Source organism: Mastigoproctus giganteus, chromosome 2 (genome assembly GCF_048544385.1).
Source record: "Mastigoproctus giganteus isolate SK-2022 chromosome 2, ASM4854438v1, whole genome shotgun sequence".
Classification (NCBI taxonomy): Eukaryota; Metazoa; Arthropoda; class Arachnida; order Uropygi; family Thelyphonidae; genus Mastigoproctus; species Mastigoproctus giganteus.
The window spans coordinates 246588305-246613057 of NC_143576.1; the positions used below are offsets into that span (position 1 = coordinate 246588305).

General features: G+C 41.0%; 1 protein-coding gene across 6 annotated transcripts in view; it reads right to left on the bottom strand.

The window, feature by feature from the left end:
• Positions 1–1604: 1604 nt before the first annotated feature.
• The window catches only part of LOC150090345 (carbohydrate sulfotransferase 1-like), a 75028-nt gene continuing 51879 nt past the window's right edge, over positions 1605–24753 (bottom strand). For 4 of the 6 annotated variants that reach the window (XM_090389821.1, XM_090389823.1, XM_090389820.1 and 1 more), the window contains exons 2-3: positions 7706–7852; positions 1605–3450 (exon numbers count right to left, since the gene is read on the bottom strand). In XM_090389821.1, the coding sequence (XP_090245947.1) occupies positions 2120–3450; positions 7706–7844 (1470 nt within the window). In that variant the 5' untranslated portion in view covers positions 7845–7852 and the 3' untranslated portion in view covers positions 1605–2119. Of the gene's footprint in view, positions 3451–7705; positions 7853–18853; positions 19146–24753 lie in introns of those variants that run through there. The other 2 variants (XM_090389819.1, XM_090389824.1) reach the window with 2 other exon arrangements.

The window sequence follows — 24753 nt, forward strand, 5'->3', positions numbered from 1 at the left end:
GATGGGGTGAGACGCTGGCATCTCTGGGTGAGCCAGTCTTTGCCTCACCTTGTGGTGTGGAATTTGTTGGCACCCATAATATCTTTGTTGCAGGCAGTGAATGGTTACATGATTGCCTGATGCAATAATACCCTGAGCCTCCACGCCACAGACTGCAGAGAGGGGAGGACTCTTAAGGGTTTCGGGGGATCCTCCAATTGCACATCTGCCAAAAATTTGGCGTATTCACTTCACCCGCTATCATTTTAATTGACACGAAAAAGCGGAGGACGAATATCCGTTTGGAGACTTTTCTGTAATTTAGAAGTTGGGTGATATCTGAAGTATGTGTGAGTGGTGGCAGTTTATGCTTGAAGAGGACCCACCGAAGAAGCCAGCACTCATCGGTTGCAATGGTTTTTAGCGTCGTTTTCGTTGCCGACGCCCAGATTTCTGAACCGTAGGTGATGACTGGCTGCAGAAACCAGTATATGTATTGAATCGTGCACTCAGGCTCTGTGACATGAAGGAGGTGTTGTTTGGCAAGCCATCTTGATCTGCAGACATTGTTGTGAATGTCTGCAACATGATGTTTGAAACTGAGTTTAGGGTCGAATATAGCACCGAGATCTCTGTGCTTGGTGACTGGGGTGATGGCGATTCTGTGAATTTCCAGGTTTAGTTGCGTTGGGTTTGATTTGAGTGAAAACACCATTTGTCAGATTTGTTTGGATTTATATCTTGCAGGAAGCACTTGATCTGGAAGGGGGCGTGAAATTTGATAAAATTTCACGCCCCCTTCCTTTATAAAATTGTTATAAGAAAGTCTTTTTTCCTCATCTCGGAGAGTATACGTATAAATTTAGCCCACCTCCTCGTAGTGTGGACGGGCACAGGTGAGTAGCCTTCATGGTGATCGCTGCTCCCTGGTAGTTAGATGAATTTAATCCTTATTTGGTTGACGTAGTTTAGTTGAATGTATTATAGTATATAATAATTTTAAAAAGTATGTTTTTAGATCTGTTTATTTACACTTGATCTGTAAGGGGGCGTGAAATTTGATAAAATTTCACGCCCCTTCCTTTATAAAATTGCTATAAGAAAGCATAATTAATAGTCTTTCGTTCTTTATAAGTTGGTAGTTCTTATAGTTTGCAGATTAGCTGACCAAATTACCTGATCTCATCATAGAAAATTTGAATAAATTCTAAATTATATTCTCGTTAAAAAAAAACACGATTTTGATTTTAAAAAACTATATCAAAAGAACTAGTGCTCACTATTGAACGCTATAATACCTGAGGAGTAAATTTGAAACAAAGAGTTGTTCATAAAGTAGTGGCAACGAGCAGTTTTAACATTGTTTATAAACAACCGCTGTAAGTTGCATGTATTAAAATTGTGCATAATTTGAGATTGCAATTACGTTATAAATTACTTTGAATTTATGATTTTAATTTATATGGTACTGCAGGGCCTTCAATAATCAGGGCCCCGCAACGTCATATGATCTTGCATTTTAAATCTGCCGTAGACGTATTACACAGAATTGAAAAATAAGAGACTCTCATATAAGTTAACATTTATTTATGACTTTTTTTTTTAAGATGAACAAAGTGCTTCAGGGACACAACTTTGTGGGAGTTTATGGTATGAAAACGTAACAACCTTTGATTGTTAGGCTCGTCGTGAAACAAGTTCTGTACGAATACAGTTCAAACAATGAATTCGTCATTTGATTACGTAATGACGCCATAGCCATAAACAAACAAAATGCTAATAGGCAACGTGCTTCTTCAATCACGAGGGGGTGTATTTCGTGCGGACATCTCCATAATTTGCACGCTCACAACAATAACCGACAAGTATAGCGCATGCGTGGATGATGCTCGAATAGTCAAATACACTAAATTAACTTGGCCAGCAAGTATCCAACTTCTGAAACGGAATGCTGTTCACTTTTATCACACTTGTGTTGGAATTACGTGAATCACGAAATAAAATTGCACTTGGGTGAGTGTTGTCTTCGCTACGCACACACATATACATACAATTAGACACTTCCGAAATCTAATATATCTGTACTCTCAGTTGCTTTCGCTCTTAAATGCTGAACACAAAGGGAGGTTTCCAAATGGACCTATTTGATGAAGCCTATGAAGTCTGAGAGCGATTTAATAACCCTGTAACCCAGGGACTCCAAAACACCAGTGCAGGAATGCTGTATCCTCTCCACTTCGGTATAGTTGAGTGTGTGAAGCCACTTAAAGGGCATCGATGAGGTATTTCTCCTGGTGGAGTACGGATCCATCTCGTCCGTCGACTGAGCTGCTGTGTGGGTCCCTAAGAATTTCTGGACGGCTGAGGAGTAAGGCAGTTGTACGAAGGAAAACATCTTCACAGTTTCCGCGGGGGCATTGGTACAGAGATCTTCGTAGCGGACCCGTAAGATTTTAGAGGGGTTCTCACTTTGGATTTTCAAAAACATCTTCGTATCGGCATCCATCTCCTTGCAGAGCACGGCGGGATCAGCACAACTGGTATTGCACCACTCCAAATCCTTCCTGGAGTTCACAATGGCCCTCGGATCGCGGACCAAGTGAATCACTTTGATATTCAACTCTGGATTCTCCGTTATGAAACGATCCACGTATTCCATGGGAACTCTGGTGACCTTCATTACCTGATAGGGAGCCCTTCGACACACGGCAGTGAGGTATTGTGGGAAGAAGCAGACCTGTGGCTTGTTGTGGCATAAATGCCAAATGTAAATGTTCCGGTGGATGAGGAATCTGTTTTCGGGCTTCCACACCCATTCCACGTAGGTAGAGTGAGACGTGAAGTTGCAGGTGAACAAATTACGCAGGAGGCTGAGGGCCTCGCTTGCCCTGTCTTCCGTGATTCGCTTATCATTGCTCATATAATGAAGTGGTTCAAAGTGGTAGAAAGTCCTCCAGTTCTGCTGAAGAATTTCACCCACGAAGGTCGAGCCACTACGGAAGTAAGTGACTAACAACACCCTGATCACTTTTGACTGATCGATAACGGGCAAACCCTTCAGCGCTTTCATGGGATCAGGTCGCGGATGACCTTCGACGATTCCCACTTGTTTGACAACACTCATTGAATTCTTTCTGGGAGGGAGTTTTGCCTTCTTTTCGCCGATGACTTTCTTCGCTGACACCACGACTACAGTCGGAGGGCGTGCAGACGGACGAAGGTGCACACGGGATGAAGGGATCGGTCCATTTCTGGAGTGAGGACTGGAAGGAAGTTTGGTGGTTGTGGTCGTGGTGGAAACGGACTTCGCTGACGCCGTCTTTCGGGATGTGGTGGTGGTGGTGGTGGTGGTAGTCGATGACTTCGTAGAATTGGTGGTAGCGGTGGATACTCGTGCAGGAGGTTCAGAGGGAATGCTTCCGGGACCAGCGACGGCGTCGGGATGTTTCGAAAGGTCACGAAGTCTCTCGTCTGAAAGAACAACAAAAATGACGATCAGGAAATAACAATGGCTTACATAAATTATATGGTACCTCTGTTGCCACGGCAACCAAAGTAACCGAAGATTGCTTCGGCTGCCGTGATGACAGATTCGAGATAAAGTCCACGTTCATCGCGAATGTTTGGAATTATTTAATACTACAGAGGAGCAAACACATCTCCCAAACAGAATTCCTCGCGAACGTCCCTTTCAACAAGAAATCTCAAATATCGGTAGCGTAGATCGCACTGGCAACAGACGTCGAGAAACGTGATAGTTTTCGACTAGAAACCTCAGCGAGGCATGCACGAGATCCGAAATCAGAAACTGCATGGCACTGTTTACAAGATGGCCCCACGGAAATGGCAAATAGGTCGTATTTCAAGATGCCTTAGTGAATGACAAGCTACAGTCTCTTACATCACTCGTAAACAAATATAAACAGCGTGGTATTCATCTGTCATTCGCAGCAAAAAATGGAAAAAAGAAAAAAGTAAACTCTAAGTTTTTAACAGCCGACGATCATGCGCATATCAGCTAAAATACCAGTATGTACACATCTAAGAGTATGAGAAGCACATTCGCTGTTGCCACAACGTCACTCATTTTTAAAAATGTGACTTTCTAGCAATATAACAAATATGAAAAGCTTTTTAGCATCTTAGGCTTGGTCAAGTTCTCTGATAAGCGCACAACCGCCGAATAAGAAATTTTAATATCTTTTAACAAATTCATTCAAATTGTTATGTTGACTTTTATGAATACAGAAAGACATCTGCCTTTGATTAAAATCTGTTCAAAAGAAACGTTTCATGTTGACCCACAATAATTTTAACCTATTTACCATTGGGATGAGTCAGTAATTCCAGAACAAGGAGTCATCAAGTTGAGGTGCGTCAGCAAACTGGGTATTCTCGAATATAATTTACAACAAATGATAAATTATACTAGGTAAAACAAATTACGCCTGATACGCAAGTCGAATATTTAAATGAAATTTTTAAAAAAATGGTTTGAATGTGGTGGTGCCATCTAGTGACATAGTTATAAATAAAAGTACTATGTGGAAAAATTGTATACAAACCCACACCTACAAGAGTTGTTATTAGCTATCGTGTTATTAATAATGCACAACAGATGGCGCCACTACAGAAGTAGCAACTCTTGAAGATGCAACTCATGGCATTTTGACTCTAAGTGGTTTTTAAGTAGCACAGTTCATAAGTACCAGGTAATAATAGTCATATTACTGGCTATACCGCGGTATATTCTAGCCCTTTTCACAGATATGTTAATCGGATTGTTTCTTGAAGGTTAAAACAATGAAAAACGCACTCAACCATTTGAAGTACTAAAAAATCGTCTTCAATTTTAGGGTCGACTTATACTCCAAATATAAAATCCTAAATCCTTGTATTAAATGCGCGTAATTAAAATTTAAGTTCGTGCTACAGCTAGATTAGGTTACGATATAAATTAGTACCGATAGTCACAATTTATTAGATATATATATATTTTATTTTTTTTATTTTTTTTTACACGAATATACGCTGCTTATCTCAACAATTAACTCAGATTTTTACCTCAACAATTAACTCAGATTTTTACCCCAACAATTAACTCAGATTTTTACCCCAACAATTAACTCAACAATTAAATCGAGTTATTAACTCAACAATTAATTCGATTTTAACTCAACAATGAACTGAAGTTATTAAATCAACAAGAAGAAATTGAATAAAATATCACAATGAAAATTTTTAAAACGAAGAACAGCAATAATTTAAATTTTAAAAAAGGTAGGGAGTGGTTCTTAATGCAAATTTTACTGTAATGCACCACTCAGCGAGATGCAAAAAATAACTTTAAAAAGGGAGACGACTTATACGGCGAATATATAATTAGGTACGAACTTTCAAGGCAAAACAAAACATAAATAAATAAAACAGAAGTCAACTTATACGTCGGAATATACGGTAGTTTTCTCGATTTCCATCTATAGTCCATTTGTCCAAGTCACGCACCCCTTTAATTAATCCCTCCCCCTAAGAATATATACCGGTCACGACGTGATTTGTATACCAAACCCACCCATTAGTTACGTTACCCTCATCCTGGATAGCAAACAACCACCTCACTGCACCTCGCAAGTTGGCCAAAGATCGTCAGAGGTCAGTAGGACAATGTGGAACGAGAGAAGTTAGTCAGTAGGGGAGCAAGCGGGGAGAAACCCCTTATATATACATGTACTTGATCTCGGTTGCTCTATGTGGCACGATGCCCCTGACGTTTCTTTCAAAGCCGGTTTCTATCACCTTAAGACCGTGACTGATGGCGTGGATTTGAGTTTCACACCCCTACTCAAAACTGGAGGTAAAACTCTACCCGGAAGTGAAAAAGTAAGCATTTCACCCATTTTACAAGCAACAAGCTAATTCTGTAGTCTAAATAAAGGTTAAGAATGGTGATTATTAAGGCAGCGGGTAATAGGCAACCTCCTTAATGTCTATTTTTATTTTGGATGTTTAGTACTTTTAATAAAACAAAGATTTAGGGCCAAGATAAATCTCCAAAAGCTTCATTGGAGAAACACATCCAGGTTTATGGGAAGCCTGCTACAGTCTTACATTTATTTGAACTGTTTGACACGTGAATGACGACACGAGGAAATTTTCGCGTGATTTAGTTTGTCAGCTGTCAGAGCTGTCTCTGAGAAAGGTTTATGGTTTCCTAGATGTTGTCTTATAGCTTTCAGAATGTCTAGGATGAAAGCACCCTTGTAAATTCTTTGAATAAAAACTTCGAAGTCTGAAAACTAAGACAAAATTTCAGAAAGAACGATTCTTCGTGAAATCTTGTCTTAGTTAAACTATTAAACCATTTACTTTCGGGATCATAAAGGAAAGATTAAACAGCTTTCAAATACTTATATTTCTTGACATAAGAGGGGTAGGGGTTGAAAATTTTTTAGCCCAATGGAGATTGTAAAGGTTTTCGTCAAAAACAATATTGCCAATCTGTGCTGTGACTCTTCTTGTGTGTTCACAGAAAATTTCAGGTTTGTAGATATATTCTTCTCCTTTACAGAGGGCGTTGAAGTGTGGAAAGTAAACGAAGATGGCGACTGCTGAGAGAATCAAGCAGGTGCAGTAATTGAGTACCTTCATTTAAAGGAAACATCACCGAAAGAAATTCATGAAGACATACAGCAAACATTAAGGGAATCTTTTCCTTCATATTCCACGGTAAAAACTGGGTTCCAGAATTTAAGCATGGACGAGATGGAATTGAAGATGCGCCCCACATTGTTACCACGTTGACACATCTGCAAATGTGGATGTCATTCATGACCTGATCATGCAAGGCCAAAGAATAACACCAAAGCAAACTGAGACAACATTCAACATCTCCAGTGAGCGAACTCAAGATATTGTCGTGAATGTTTTTGGAATGAAGGTTTCTTCGAAGTGGATCCCTAAAGCACTGAATGCAGATCAAAAGCGGAAAGAATGAGGTGTTGTCATGAGATTGTGCAGCATTTTGAAGCTAATGAAGCTCAGTTTTGGGAGGAAGTGTGTTACAATGGACGAAACATGGGTGCGCCACTTCGGCTCTGAAACAAAGGAACGATCAAAACAGTTGAAGCATCCCTCTTCTATCCATCTTAAAGAGTTTTGAGTGCAAAAGTTGACGTGGAAAGTCATGGCATCAGCCTTCTGGGATGCAGAAGAAGTGATCATGGCTGATTTCCTGGAACGAGGTGCCACTATCAATTCCGAGTATTATTCTGATCTACTGAGACTTTTCCGTAAGGAATTGAAGCTCTCAAGAAACGCGGGAAATTGGTCAAAGGAGTCATCTTGCATCAAGACAATGCACCGGCGCACACAACATTTGTGACTCAACCAACACTACGTTACTGTGGGTTCAAGGTAGTACAACATCCGCTCTGTTCGTCGGATTTGGCTCTATCGGACTATTTTCTAAATCTCAAAAAGGAATTGAAAAGGACAGAAATTCGACAGTGACAATGCTGCGGTAGATTCAGTCAAAAACTGGTCTGAGTCAAAGGATTCGTAAATTTATCTGAGCTGGTTACGAAAGCTAGAAATTGTGTTGACTTAAAGGGGAAACTCCCATTGAAAAATAAATGGGGATAATTGTTTTTGATCAAAGAACTGACATTGATATCTTTATGATGTAAAGAACAGTGCTTATTCTTCCAAAGCAATGGGTATCACTTACCTGTGGTGTTCTGAAGGAAGAAGGTGTAGCTATTTACACCACCGATCAACCCCCAGCCGTCCAGTCCAAGCTGCACCACGACTATGCAGGTGACAGTCATGAGAAACAGAACAAAGAGAAAAGCCCGGGAATGATTCATCGCTGGATCTGAAAGACGAAAGAAAGGTCATCAGAACAAGACAGGGTTCAACTACCTCTCATACAGATTCTCTCACTAACTAACAAACCGAACTCCGGTTGATTTGCCACACATTACGAAGTAGACGAGTGCTATAAAATCGAATGGATTCAGTTCTTCGGAGACAAATGAGAGAAGTCGCTGTTGGGCACAACGTCGCGAGACGGTGTTGCTCCCATTGTCCTCCAACCAGAAAAGGATTAAAACCTGAGCAGAAAATCGTGGTTGGCATCCTGTCAACTCTGTCGACCACTCTGAATGACATTCTCATTACTGTAAGTGCGTGTCTCGATGAAAGTATGAATTAAACTTTTCGAGCTACACTACCGCCACCTGCGAGCAATTTTCATTGAACGAGCATTTTAAAAAGGAGGAATGCGGCCGAACAACTCCAATTTCTATTTAAAACTCCGCCCTTCTTTTCGGGTGATCGAACTTTCCCAGCGGACTTTAAACGAATTCGTAAATATTTCTAGGAGTTCCCGATTTGGTTCATCCCGAAGGCAGTTCTCCTCCACCCAGCGTCCTCCCCAACACACACTGCTCAGAAATTATTTGCAGAAGACCTCGTGTACTCACAGGGGACAGGTGGCTCCCCCTGAGAAACCGAGCCGTGCGGGTTATTGACCCGCGAAAGAGCGAAAATGAAAAACAATTAAAACTCCGCAATCTCGTGATGCCTTGTATTAATGTGCACGTCACCAGTGAGGTGGAGGGACGCGAAATCGGTTCTGTTTCGGTCACGAAGGTTTCCGTACGAAATGCAAAATTATTCACCACACTTCTGAGTAGCGGGACTTTCCCGGAATGTGCGGATGGGTGTCAACACGAAGGCGGAGCAGGTAAACGTGACGGACGTGTTCCATTGTCCCCGCTGAAACGCGAATGTGCCGACAGGGCGAAATATAAATGGGCGAAAAATACTTTCGTCAATTATCGACCTCCCGTGGTGTCCTTTGCTGTTGCTTCTGTTCGCGTGCGAAGGGCGTAAACTGTAGAGCGAGTTCGTTTATTAAAGCCCCTACCACGCCCCAGTGACTAAGTTTTTCATCCTTCCACGCTACCCTGTCCATCTCACAGATTTCATTTTCTCGCTTGCGCTGTTTCTCTGTCTTCTGTAACATGCACTTTGTACATTACGTGGACTCAAGAGGGCGCGCTACTTCATGTCCTTTGGTGGACAAAAGATATAGTCAAGTTTGCACACTTACTCTTTGTAAAATCAAACTGAAGTTGTGTTCATACATTCAGTGGCCACTCTATCAGGTACATCTACCTTAATTACGAATATATTCCCATCTTTAGTCCTCATAACAGCCTAGATTCATCGTGCCATAGGGACATTGGTTCGTGTTAAATCAACTGCTTCTCACAGTTGTTGCAAATTGAATAGTTGCAGATCACTACGAACAGCTCGTTCCACCTCATCCCACTAGTACTCAATTGGACTGAGTTCTAGTAACTGGGCAGACCACTGCAGTAAGCTGAATCCATTCTCAGGTTCCTGTGAGTAGTTCAACAGTTCTAGCCTAGAGACACGGCTTCTATATTGTCGGAGGAACCCATTAGTAGATGAATATACGGCAGTCATGAAGGTGCTCAAATTGCACCACAAAAACACTCTCCACTACACTACCACCCTACATTGTTGACACCTTCTAGAAGGAGTCCATGGACACGTGCTGTTTTCGACATATTCTAGTCCTCTTATCAGCGTTAACCAGCAGGAACCGGAACTCATCAGACTAGACAACTCTAATCCAATCCTCCCGGGTTGGTTTTCCAGAGACCACTAACGTACCCGGTTCACCCATCAGCTGCAATACCCCATCCGTTACAAACTGTAGCCTTTCTGTTATTCTGCAAAAGTCTTTTCAGCCTCATTTGGCTCCTCTCATGAACAAGTTATTTTCAACCAAAAGATTGGATATTATCTGATAAATGAACTAATAAATAATCTTTATTGCCAGTGTCAGTAGTTTTACATTATGAAGAAAATAGGAAAGTATGAAGAAAATAATCTTGATTATCCCAAGACAGTCGTATGTGAAAACCATAGCAGGGTTAATGTTTCCAAAATACTCATACCATCTATCCTGAAACAAGGCCTCCACATCTGTGTACAAGCGATTTTTTTTTTTTTTTTTTTTTTCAAAAAAGGCTGGTTTTACTTTCAGCAGACCTTTTCGTTGCCAATTTCAGCGTGTCTAAGATACCCTTAGGCCATATCGTGCTTATAGCGCGTGCATGAAGGACACAGAAAACTGGCAGACGAATTTTTCAATCAGAAATTAAATTACATTTTATTAGATTTCGCACGCGCGCAACAATTAGATTTTAGTGTTTAATACGAGAATATAATTGTTGCGCGCGTGTTCAGGAAACAGACGACAAAACTTAATTGCGTTTAGAAGATATGTTGCGATATACGCATGAAAATCGTGAGGCAATTTCAAGTTCCAGGAAACCGTAAATTCTCCCACGGCTAATTAGCATCCACTCGATGTGTTAGGCCTTGCACTCTTCGCTTAGATAAGAACTCAGAGGACCTTATTTTGGCCTGGCTATACTAAGAGCAAAGGAAACTGTCAGGATGTCATTGATATATTTAGCAGCAGCTGACTAGAAACACCACACACACAGAACAACACATCCACTGTGAAGCCTCACAAGGAAGAAAAATAAAAATTCCCAGTTTGGGATAGATAAGCACATGGTGGTAGGCACATGGAATGAGGGAAGTTCAACCACGAGGGTATGTATGTATGAGTGTGCGCGTGCGCTCACTGATCGAATTACATTGTCAGAAACGAGTCACGCAACAATAGAATGCAAACCTTCTAGCACGCGCAGCAGCGTACATAAAATGAGACTGTAAAATGACTGCTGAAATTTCATTCAAAAGTGAAACTCGACGTTACCAGACCACAAAACTTAATTGTTTTGCACGTGCGGGGCAAAAGAGACAAAAGAATTTCCACGCTAATTAGCAGAAGACTTTGTTGCGCCGGAAGCGTGAAATAAACAATTAAAATTGCACGGTAAATTAGCAGACGAATAAATTGTTGCAACGCAAACATAAAACTAATTTTTAATTATCGCAACGTGAAACCACACTGGTTATCCAATAACGAGTTAAATGAAGTCATATTCTGCGCAATTAGACATTGCATAAATAATTAATATGAAAAATTATTTATTCCATAAAATCCATTCAAAGATGTTTACAATGTATTTGTTATGTTTTTTTTTTTTTTATCTTCAATGAAAAATTTTCGACGCTGATTAAAAATAGGTAGCGTTTTTCGTCAGTTACTAAGGTATATACACTGCCCAGCTAAAATATTAGAAACCGAACCACAGTGTCTTGTAGGGCACTCACTCCACATGCCTAAATTATACTTTGAATTCCACTTGACATGGATCCAACTAGTGGTTGAAAGGACTGAAATGTTTGTGAGGGACTTTGTTTACAAGGTGAAAAAGAAATTGTTCTGTTTCATAAATGATGAACCATCATTTATGAAACAGAACAATTGTTTCATAAATGATGAACCATCATTTATGAAACAATTTATTTATTTAGAGGAAGAGCGTTCCGCTCGTGAGCGGAACGCATTTTCCCGAGACTGAAGGATTCATACTCGCCATCCAAGATCAACACCAAGAACTATTGAAAATGCATAGCAAGGAACCCGGAGTGTCAACACCTGGCCTCAGAAATGATCCAAGACATCACCGTAGGATGCAAGGTGATCACCCAGACTGAGTACACTCGTAGAGAAGATCAGGTAGACAGGATAATACATCAGAAGCTAGCGAGGAAATACCAGTGGGTCAAAAAAAGTGTACTGTATTACAGGTAAGAGCCCCAGGCCGTACTAGAAACCCCAATACCCCAACCCACAAGGGAGAGCACCATAAAAACAGAACAAGACAATCCCGCACAACAGATGGGACATAACTTTCCTCGACAATAAGGAAAAGGCTACCTATCTGATTGATATAGCGGTGCCCAACAGTGGCAACCTCCAGAAAACCCACGAGGAAAGTACACAGACCTAAAACAGGAGATCAAAGAGATCTGGCATTAGGAACAAGTAATGATGACCATCTTGATCATCGTCTCAGCCACCGGTATAGTGCCAAAGACCCTACACAAGACCCTAGCAGCAAGGTCCTCCAGATAACACCTGTAGGACAGTGAGAGAGTTCCCCAGCCAACAGTAATAACAGCTGGACATAACAATCACCCAGTGCGCTTAGTACCCCTACCCATCAAGGGGTAGAAATCCCCCCATCAGAGAGAAATAATAATACATAAAAAAATAACGGAAGCGGAAAGTTTTAAGTGGGAAAGCGTCGGTGCGGTCTCGAGCATGAATAAAAGCTAAATTGTGTTCCAATTTTATTTCAAACACCAGACACTTATAAGCCAAGACAGGAAGAACATTGGAACAGGACATTAAAATTACATTTACAAGTGATACACGTAACTTAAGAATAAAGTCGTACTTGATTATATGTTGAAGTTTATGAGTGTGGTCAATTATTGTTTATAATGGCACAGCACAGTGATTATTTCGGAATAATTTGTGAAGTCGTTGCTGTAGTAAGGTTTTAGGAGCATCAGCGACTAAGATCGTATTGCTCCGTGTATACTGTTTGTAAATCGCGTGTTCTGTGGTCGATTTTCTGTTTGCTGGATGAAAAACTTAAGTTTCCGGGAGAAAAAAAACTATGCTTCCCTCGCCTGAGACCGACTAACTCAGCCACGTTGTGAAAAAGGCCCATAAAAATGCCTTCCCTCATCGATGGGATTCAAACTCAGGTCTTTTCCACCTGGTGTGGGGAGGATGGCGGTCCTACCAAATGTGCTACCCACGAGGGCTTTTTTATATACCCCAGAATTCTGAGAAATGTTGCCTGCCCTTGAAATTGGAAAAACAAATGGGCGATCACAGTGCATCGAACGCAGCTGCTTGACTACAGAGCGGAAAAAGAGGTAATAAAAGACGCTGTTAATGAAAAAATTTCAACATTCATAAAACTGAAAGTTTAGACGAATAGGAGAAGTAAGATATGTAAAAATTACACTTTTTGTGGGACGATTTATAAGGGAAAAGGAGCTGTAATATTGGAAAGTGAAATATACGTAAATTTTATCGTGAAAAGGAAGAGTATCGAAGTTGTGTAGGTAGAACAGAGTTGGATCTGATTTCGAAAAGTGAAGATGAACGAGGGATGTTCAATTAAGAATGATCGCAATTTTTCGTGAACAACCGTACTGCTTGCTATTTGTAGCTAAGCTGCGGAATTTAAGACCAAAGCAAGCTGCATCACATGGCAACTGCGCTATTGACTAGTGCGCACAGTGTGACCTTGGTCAAGTTCATGCCTGTTCGGTTTCACCTAAGTAACAATGGACGTGACCCGCGAGGAACAGTATATTGCTCTCATGTTTTCTTGAGTCGGGAACAAAATACATGAAACAAACAACAGACAAGATGCATTTACACTATAAAATGTTAAAAGAGGCTTATGGTGAATCTACGCGTCCACGTAGCACAGCTTGCAGGTGGTTTAGAATGTTTAAAGATGGACGTGATTCAATTACAAAAATCGGCGGTCCTGGAGCTCCAACCACTGCTATCACCACAGAAACCATTAACACTGCTTCTGTAACCATAAGAGAAGATTGTCGTATAACAGTAAGGCAACTGGCAGAGATACTGAGAATATCAGTAGGAAGCACGCACGGATTCTCCATGACCATTTGCATATGAGAACTGTTTGTGCACGTGGGGTTCCAAGACCACTCATACCTGAACAACAACAAATTCGCATGCAGGTTTGTTGGGAGCTGCAACGGGTGGTTACTGAAGATGGGGAGGTTGTGCACAACGTGATAATGGCGGATGAGACATGGCTTCATCGTTTCAGAGAGTAAGCAACAAACGTGTTTAGAAGTCTACGTCATCGCCAACTCCGAAAAAAGCAAAAGTTGTGGCTTCTGCAGGAAAGGTTATGGTAATCTCTTTTTTGACATTCAAGGAATGGTTTACAAGCATGTTGTGCCACGACATACCGACATACAACTGTTACGAGACACCGTACTACAGTTATGTAGCATTAATGATCACAGCATTAATGTCAAATGTGTTCCTCATCCGCCCTACAGCCCTGACCTTGCACTGCGATTTTTTTTTTTTTTTATGTTATTTCAAAAGTTAAAGAAGGAGCTTCAAGGAAAACATTTCCAGTCGCCAGAAGAAATTGCAAAGGCATCGGAGGCAATTGTCAACCGCATTTCAAAACATGGCTTCCACCATGTTTTGAAGAATGGTGGAAACGTTGTAAGTGTATTTCACCAATGGGGACTACTTGAAAGTTCAGTCTGCGGGCAGATTTCTTTTACAATGGTTGGTCCGGACACTGGAAAGTAGACCAAATGGGTAGTAGCCATTGACATCAATAGCTACTACCCATATAACTATTGTATTCCATTAAAAAATGTTAGAGAATCGTTAGAACTGTGCAATGGTTTCTGGGGGACCGAACACATGATCGATTTTGAGTCCCCCTTTCTTTTGTTATAGCTAGTGTATAATGAAAGTATTTAAGAAATGTTCTGGGGCTCCCTTCTGTGTCCGGGCCGGGTGCGTCGCATTCAGAACACCCTCCCACATTGTACGACCCTGAGAATCGTTTCCACAATTAAAGAAGACCTTACTAACTTCTACGCATATTGAAAGCCATACTTCAGATTCTCAACATGGCTGAGTTAACAAAGCCTTGTTTATGTCTAAAGATAAAGCCTTATATTCTTGTGGTCTACAGTCAGATGAATGATTTTACTGAGACTCATTAGTTCCGTTTTCGTAAATATCCACTAGGCCTGTCTTTCGATATTTATAACTGGATGTATCCTGGCACTACAAAAATGATTTAGATAGAAAGTAATGTTCTAAAATAAACACACATTCTTCTTGAGAAAAATCCATATTACTCACCGCACTGCTAACAGCTGTACCACTGCTCAATTTCTTACAATAAAACTGCCTTCTAACACCACATGCGATTGTATCGTATGTCCTGCTGCCATGGTTATTCGGTTACACACCGCTGGAAAGCGTACTGATGTTTCATTATCTCATGATAGTAAGACGAGTGGCAGTTGCCGATCACAGCTGAATCCAATGAATTTCACGACAAACAAAGCAACTCTTCAATCAGTCATATTAATGACACGTGACTCCACAACAGATGATCGGTTAAACAAATTATCACGCCTTCAAAGGATTCATTTGTAATCTCGCACCCATCTCATCACATCCATGTGCTTTGTCAGATCAATAACACAAAGTTTGACGTGCGTCCAATGGAACGCGTCCCGGAATTTAACTTGCATATATGCCGAACAAAAGTTAGGGAAGCTAAATCTAGTCATTACTTGGATATTAGTACTCCTGATATGGCGTTTTAAAACTGTGTGTTCTTAGGCTGGTCTGTCTTATGGGCGACAACCCCCCAAAAAAATATAAAAAAGAACATATCGCTTACTGCGAATGCCATTTAAGTGTGTTCCAAGGATTCTTTGTACGCTCACGAAATTAAAGAGACCTCCCATTTACAAATGAGGCTTAACTAGACTCCGGCTGAACAGAAGCGAATGGGGGATGGGGGAAAAATCAATAAATTCCTTCCGTCATCGATAGGATTGGAACTCGACCTTTCGCCAGCTGGTAACAAATGACGAATCCACTCAACCGCGGAAGCCGTGACATGATTTACAGCCGAGTGTAGTATTCATATGTTAATTGTGCGGCTGCCGAAGCTGATCACGAACGTGAGGGATAATGAAATAAAGCTAATCAGTGCCGTGTGTGTGACTTCGTGCAGTTTTATCCCTCATCATAGCCGAGGTCAAACTTGTCAAGGTCAACTTTGTGCGGGAATCGTTTGTTTCCGTGGAGAAATTTGAGAGTGGCGTGTTCGGCCTGGCTGCTTTTGAGACAATGGACCGCCGGAGTCACATCGTGTAAGTTTAAACCCGGTCAGAAGTAGTCCCGAGTTCGGACCGCAGTACAAACTGATCGAATTAAGCACTTAGCGGAAGACCTGGGCGATATCAATCAGCGATGCCATAAAGGGACCCCGAAATTAATATTCGTAGCTAAGAACAGCCTGCGTGACAAATGTTTCAAGGAAGGGTGAGCAGCGAAAAGCATTTGGGGGAGAATTTTGATTAATTCGGCGATAAGACGGCGTTCCGTAGAAATTCGCAGCGTCATCAAGTGAGGGAAATGGAAATTAAGTACGTTCGGGTGTCTGCGAAGCAACAGCGCGTTACCGCATGACGCATTATCTGGTCTCGGAGACACGGTGAAGGAAACAGAGAGAGAGATAAGAGATAGAAAGAGAAAACAATAGATGATAAAATGAATAAAAAAAAAAAGAAAAGGAAGGGACTGAAAAATATAGAGAAAGACAGTAACAGACAGAGACAGAAGAATAAAAGTAAAGACATAAATGAAGAGAGAGCAAAAAGAAAGACACACAAAAGACAGAAAGAGCAAAAAGAAAGACACGCAAAAGACAGAAAGAGAACGATAAAGAGAAAACAAAGAAAGAAAGAAAGAGAGACAGTGGGAGAGAAGAGAGAGACAGAAGGAGAAAATAAACAAAGAGACAGAGGAAAAGAAGACAGCAAGAGACACAGGGGAGAGAAGAGAGAAAGAGAGAGAGAGAGAGAGAGAAGAAACAAAGACAGAGAGACAGTGGGAGAGAAGAGAGAGACAGAAGGAGAAAATAAACAAAGATGTGTTGTTATCGAACACCATTTTTCTCACCAACCACCTTACCTCCACACAGTCCTACACCACAAGTCCACTACCCCAAATCTCCTCGAGAGCACAAAAGGCCCTCAACGACAGAGCTCAATTGGACATTATCTTTTTCAATATTAAATCTGCTTATGATACTGTGTCAATCCCTACCCTTTTATACATCCTAAAAGAATATTTCAAGGCATCAAATCAAATAGTCAGCATTCTGGAGTCTTTACTACACTGGAGAGAGTTAATTATAGAAAATGGATCTCACCGAAAAAACTATGTATGCAATGAGGGGGTGCCTCAGGGTAGAGTGATGTCGACTACCCTCTTTGCAATTCTACTTGAACCATTCCTTGCTGCACATCCAAATTTCTGCTCCTTCGCCGATGATGTGAATTTTTTTATTATTTCAAAAGACCCCAAACAGATTCAAGAAATTAATAATCAAGCCTCCAATCAAATTCAACAATTAATAGATTATTTACAGCTAGCTGGATTCCAACTAAACAACGCGAAGTCAGCCCACACGTCAATTACGAAGAGGACGTTCAGAAATGACATCCGAGTTGTCGTTAACGGCGAGACGATTCCAAAAGTATCATTGCATATTGACCTAGGGTTAAAGTGGAATGAAGATTGAATTTCAAAGATCACTTCCTCAAGACAAAGAAGAATACCTATGCTGCATTCTTGGCTATCCGCCAGGATCTCGTAGGGTGCCACAACATCAATCTGATTTGCCAATACATTGAGAGGTGTCTCATTCCTATACCATTATATGCATCTGAAATCTGGTCCTCAGCAACTGCCTCTCTGCGTAACAGATTCGTCTGGGAAGGAACCCGTTCGTCATCTCCAAATCTATTCTTCTAGTAAATCTAGGCATGACCCCCTGGAAGCTCACTGTTCTTTTAAAAAATCTGTCCACATTCTGTAATCTACTAACCCGTCAGATTGAAGCCCCATCGATAGAGGATATTATCTCACTTCCCAAAGCAAGCAATAGAAACCACCAGAGAAGGCAAAGTCCACTTAGGATGAAACTCACTATCCTGGACTGCCTAAAAGGAATGTTCCCGTGTAACATGATTCAACACCTTCCCCACAGATCCAAATATGTAAGTTTGGAGAAAATAGAAGATACAAAAGCCAAATTATGGATGAAATGTGGACCAAATCACCACAACTACTATAAAAAGTGAGCTTTATTTATATGTGAAATGTAAATAATTTAATGAAAAAATATATTGTAAAAGCAAAGCAAATTGTAATGCCAAAAGAAATTATATGTAGCACAACCTGTATTTGTAATTACAATATTAATTTAATATTAATTTTATTTTAAAAGTTACCGCTATTAAGTAAATATAATTTTCTAAACAATGTCATTATTTTAAATATCAAAAATTTGAATAAAATTGTACGCTGTATTTAAAAATATATATATTTGTACACCCTCCTAGCCCACTGGCTGTTCAGGGGTGAACCAAAGGTTAATAAACTGATGATAATAATAATAAAAAAAAAGAGAGAGAGAAATAAGACAGAAAAAGACACAGGGGAAGAGAAGAGAGAAAGAGAGACAGAGAGAAGAAAAAAGAAGAGATAAAGAGAGACAGTGAGAGAAGAAAGAAAGTGAGACAGAGGGAGAAAAGAAACAAACAGAGACAGATAAGAAATAAAAAGAGACAGAAAGAGACAGAGGGAAAGAAGACAGAAAGAGAAAAGAGACATAGAGAAGAAACAAAGAGAAAGAGAAGAGAGAGAAACAGACAGAGGGAGAGAAAACAGAGAGAGAGAAGAAACAAAGTGAGACAGAAGGAGAAAAGAAACAGAGACAGAGGGAGAGAAGAGACAGAAAGAGAGACAGAGAAGAGAGACAGAGAGAGAGAAGAAACAAAGAGAAAGAGGGTGTGAAGGGAGCCAGGGTGAGAATAGAGAAAGACAGAGGGTGATAAGAGAGAAAGAGGGTGCGAAGGGAGCCAGGGTGAGAATAGAGAAAGAGTGACAGAGGGTGATAAGAGAGAAAGAGGGAGAGAAGAGACCGAGAGGGAGAAGAAAGAAAGAGAGAAACAGAAAAACAGACAGACAGAGATAGAGAGTTTCGTGTGGATTACTGTTAAGGCTGCCTACCATAATGCAGTATTGGCATCACCGCAGTATTGGTGAAAACTGTGTTCGAAGACCGGTTTGTCTGGTTGCGTAACAAAGAAAACGGCTGCATGGCTGTGAAGGGTGCAAGGGACAGTTGCGAACTGAACACAGCCGACAAATGAGGATAAAACGACATTGTCTCATCTTTATTTTTGCTTCTCGGGTGATGCTTTGAGTGGGTGCAACTGACACCGACATCTCGGCCACGCTGACCCCACGCAAAGTGAGGACGTCGTAGACAGAATCCCCCGATATACCCAACTGCGCGCAGTCTGGGTATTCTCCGGGTGCCGCGCGATAACGTTTACCTTCGATTGTGCGTGCGCGCTTCGGGTGGAGCGTCCCTCGGGGCTGCGAATTCCATAAAAACAGAAATGCTAATTATCTGGCGGCGCACCTGGCCGACACAAAAACGGAAAGCGAAGCGATATCGAACGACAAGGCCAGAAGCGACGTAACAAGCTCCCTTTTGTCTCTCTCTCCGGCGGCTAATAAGACGCTTTTTTTTCCCGTCGAATCTCGTCTCGAGGTTCGTCGCAAACTTCAAATAATGACAAGACGGAGACTTCGTTAACGAACGAAGCCGCCAAACAACGATCCTAATTAATAAACGACAACCCTTCGATTATAAAACGCCTCCGAGTGCGGATACACGGTGTCAATTCGGAGATCACACAACGGCGGAACAAACAGCGCCACGTGGCGGTGATTCGGAGCGCTTTCACAAACTTCCCAAAAAAGCGGGGAGAGTTTGTTAGCGCGAAAATTCTAATAAAGTTCGCTCTCTTTTGACGGAATCGTTGGGCGAACGCGCACAAATCCACGGAAACGTCGATAATGGAGAAATGTCGAACAGCTCCTCGAGGACGCAGTCAAGAAGAAGAAGAAAACTGTCAGAGGCACTGTCCCTAATAAAAATGGAAAACCGGGTCAGTTGGGAGGCTTTCTACAGAGGGGAACGAGGAAGGGGGAGGATTAAAAGAAGAGTTGGTTGCGAGAGAAGGGGACAAGAGAAATAAGAAAAAAGAATGAAAGAAAAATAGTGTCAGAGAGAAAAAAAGGGAAGGAAGATAAAGAGAAAGACAAACTCAAAAGAGTAAAAGAAGATAAAAATAAGGTAAAGGCTGAAAGAGAGAGCAAAACAAAGATTCAAAATATACATACACACAAATAAACAAATATAGAGAAAAGGGATCAAAAGAAAGAAAAAGGACAGAGAGAGGGAGAAAACCCAGAAAAAGAAAGAACAAAAGGAAGAAAGAAAGAAAGAAAAAAGAAAGAAAGAATCGGACCAAAAGAAATCCTTTCTTTTGATCAAATTATTCTAAAAGAGAGGAAAATAAAAAGTTGATTAAAATCCAACCACTTAGATTCGAGTTATTACACGCGGACGGAGAGACGAAGAAATAATAATTGTCGATTTCTATTTGTCCGATTTTAATAACATTTGCGATGGCTCGACAAATCTTTTTAAGAGACCCAAATATAAAATTTCATGAAAACCCCATTTGCATATGAGGCGTCTTTCTGCACACTGGGTTCCAAGACTACTCACATCTGAGCAACAGCGAGTTGGTTTGTCAAGAGTTGCATTGGATGGTTACTGAAGATGGTGAAGTTCTACACAAGGTGATAACAGCAGATAAGACATGGCTTCGTCTTTTCGAGAGTAAGCAACAAAGCTCTGTTTCGAAATCCGCGTCATCCTCAACTCTGAAAAAAAAAAAGCAAACGTTGCGGCTTCTGTAGGAAAGGTCAGTTCTCTTTTTTGACACTCAAGGAATGGTTTACCAGCATGCTGTGCTACGTCATACAACTGTTACGGGACCTTACTACAGATCTGTGTTACCCTCTTTGAGGCATCACAATCGGCGCAAACGACCACAAACGACCGCCATTGGGTGGAAGCTGCATCATGACTTGAACAATCCTTGTTCAAGGTTTAGGCCTAAATGGATATCAGATGAACTAATTAGACATGTGACAGAGAAGAAAAATGCATAGGATGCATACAAATTAACACGTGACACAGAAGTCTATGATAGTTGTAAGCTGATCTGTAACCAAGTTACAAAAGAGGTTAGGAAGGCGAAGCCAGATTATGAGAAATCTTTGGCAAAGGATGCAAAGAGTTCTTTACCTATGTAAATTGTAGAAGGAAGGGGATGAATCAGATTGGTCCACTTGATATCGATGGTTCAAATGTTGATGATCCTGCTTAGGTGGATAACAAACTAAATGAATATTTTGCATCTACATTCACGCATGGGAGAGTTATTCAGGGAGGGGAATGCCAGAGGTGTATTCAACTCTGGCAGTAAGCTAGATAATTTTGTAATAACTGAGAGTAAAGTGGAGGAGAAATTGTTGAAGATAAACACAAGAAAGGCACCCGGGGTGGATGGGATCTATCCAGTTATATTAAAGGAGCCGGCAAAGGAAGTAAGCAAACCCTTAGCCATAATTATAAGAGCTTCCCTGGGCTCAGGGGAGGTACCCATGGACTGGAGATGTGCAAATGTGACCCCAATTCACAAACGAGGATCACAGGCTGACACAAGTAATTATAGACCTGTGAGTTTAACTTCTGTTCCAGGGAAATTAATGGAGGCACAGGTTAAAGAACCATTGCAGGAACATCTTGACAAAACTTCAGTTATAGCTCGGACACAGCATGGATTTGTTAAGGGGAAGTCTTGCCTGACCAATTTGATTGGATACTATGATGCAGTCACAAAAGAACTGGATGCAGGGAATAACTTTGATATTATAAACTTGGATCTTAGAAAAGCATTTGATGCTGTTACACATGGAAGACTGCTGCACAAATTGGAGCAGTGTGGCGTTGGAGGTAAATTGCTGCTATGGATAAAGGGATGGTTGAGTGGGAAAAGACAGAGTGGTAATCAATGGACATTAGTCCACGAAGAGCAATGTTATTAGTGGAGTCCCTCAGGGTTCAGTGTTGGGTCAATTGTTGTTTTCTGTATTTATAAATGATATTGATTATGGTATATCAGGCTTAATGTCCAAGTTTGCAGATGATACGAAGGTTGACAGGGTTGTTAATGACACTAATGACAGTACACTGCTGCAACAGGATCTAGAAAAGTTGAGCAGATGGGCTGAGAGGTGGCAAATGAAGTTTTACATTGACAAATGTAAAGTACTACATATGGGAAGCAGTAATCCCAGAGTAACGTATCAACTCTGTGGTACCACACTGACATTGGTAGAGAATGAAAAGGACCTAGGGGTAATTGTGCAGGCAGATATGAAGTTTTCTGAGCAGTGCAGACGGTCTGCAAGAGTAGCTTTGCATGGTGCCTTGTCAATGATATACAGGAATTTTTCTAGCAGGTCAAGCCACACCTTGAGTACTGTATACAGGTCTGGGGGCCTCATTTTAAGAAGGATGTAGAGCTGTTGGAACGATTACAGAGAAGGTGGTAGATGACTTTCATCAACCGGTGAAATACCACCACTTTGCTTATTGGAGGCTTGAAGTGGTGAAACCCATGTTTAGTCTCTAGAGCAAAGTTTCCGGCATTCCCCTCCCCCCATACTTCTCCTTCAACTCATGCACGGTACTAAGTGCTATAGGTTTTGATACCTTTCGTGTTTGGGGTTTTCATAAAAAAAAAAAAAGGGCAACAAGATTAGTGAACAGAACAAAGGGTTGCTCTTACGAAGAAACGCTTAAGTTTTGGAAATTACAGTGTCTGGAGACTAGGCACCTGCGAGGTGATCTGATTGAGGTGTATAAAGTCTTGAATGGTTTGAGCATGCTCAATGCCGATGGGATTCTTCCTCTTGCTCAGAATAATCGCCTGAGAGGGCATAAATTCAAATTGAGGAAAGACGGTTGTAGGAGAGATGTGCGGAAGTTTGCCTTTAGCCAGCGAGTGGTTGATTGCTAGAACAAACTTCCGTCTGTCGTTGTAGAAGTTGATAGCTTAAATAAATTCAAGGCAGAACTTGACAAACATTTGGAGCGAGGAGATGGGTGAAATAAGGTTTTTTTTTTTTTTTTTTCGGCTGATGCTATATAAGCTTGCTTTCTTGCATCATGTGCCCTTGCTAATGCTAATGACAATGCGAGGCCTCACATTGCTCATAATGTCGTCGGGTAGTGGCTGAACCGTCTGGGAGGGAACCCCTTCACCATCTCGAAATCCATTCTCCTAGTCAACCTAGGCATGACCTCCTGGAAGCTCATTGTCCTCAAAAAAAATCTGTCAACGCTTACCAAGCTGCTAACTCGCCATATTGATGTCTCATTAATAGAAGATATCATCGCACTAACAAGAGGAAGAAATAGAAGCCATCACTCACTCACTTAGGATGAAGCTATCAAACTTGGACTCCCTAAAAGGAATGTTCCCATGTAACACCACTGAACACTTCAACACCTTCTCCATTGATCCGGTAAAGTTTGAAGTCAACAAAACCTACAGAAGCCAAATTATAGACCAAATCTGGACTAAATCACCAGGATTGCTGTGAAAATTGAGCAGTTTTTATTAGAAATTTGATAATATGAACAATTAAATGCAATAATGTAATGAATATAAATAAATCTGTTATGTTAGTTGCTGATAAAGAAGTCAACCTATGTATTTAACTCTTCAATTATCAAGATCTATGTTATTTCAAAGTGAATACAATTAAGCAAATGTATATATCTATTTAATAGTTATTATTATACAATAATTATATTGTAAAGATCCGAAAATTTTTACAAAAGTGTGTAATGTATATTTTAAAATTTCTGTACATCCTCCTAGCCCACTTGCTGTACAGGGAATGAACCTTGTGTTAATACACTGATAGTAAGTAAGTAAGAGTACTAAGCGATCATCTTCCTCATTAATGTCACATATTCCTCATCCGCCCTACAGACCTGATCTTGCACCCTGCGAGTTTTTTTGTTTATTTCCAAAGTTAAAGAAGGAGCTGCAAGGAAAACACTTTCAGTTGTCAGAAGAAGTTGTAAAGGCATCGGAGGCGATTCTCAAACGCGTGTTCAAAATAGCAGAAATGTTGGAGTAAGTGTATTTCATCGAATGGGGACTGCTTCGAAAAGGACCTTAAGGTAGGTTATGAAAAAATTATGGTCATTCTTTATTGAACGGCCCTCGTAAAATTTCATGAAAACACGTGCACTGGGAGTTCAGTTATACATGAATACGGACAGAGCAACCTGGTGAAGACAACACGCACTTATGCATACATGCTAACGCGCTCAAAAAGAGAAACAGTGTGCAAAAAAAAAAAATTGTTGAGTGTGCATGATCTGGTGATGAAGAGATTGACGAGTGAACAAAGAGAAAGAGAGAGCAATAAAAAGAAAGAAGAGTGAGGCGGGGCTGAAATAGTGAAAGCAAATAGACAGAATGCATAATGCAAAAGCGAACTGACAGGGTATGAATGAAAGCCAAAATGGAAAAGCACAGGAAAAGTTGGCTGTTGTTTGTTTGCTTTCGTTCAAGGTCCGGCCAACTGCTCACCAAACACCCCACTGGCACGCGCTGCATTGTTCCCGAAGGAGGAAAACCTCGCTTCTGCGAAAACTGGCTTTCCTCGAACAGCTCCAGTTTAGGACATCCGGGAACTGCCGATCGTCCCAGTTGTATCTTCAACAGCCGTCCCATTCATAACGCCGGGGTATAAACTCCGATCGTCAACATTCGCCGAGCAGTTCCCTCCGCACCTGTTCATTACCCGACTCGTAATGAGATGCGAGCGCACGTTCGAAAATGTGTATTAATGTCAGCATCCGGTTTGTTGAACGATCTCCTCTCGATGTACATAAACGGAGGAAAAAAGGCGCGCCCTCTGGTTCCACCCCAATCCCAACGTGTTCGTGATCCCACGCC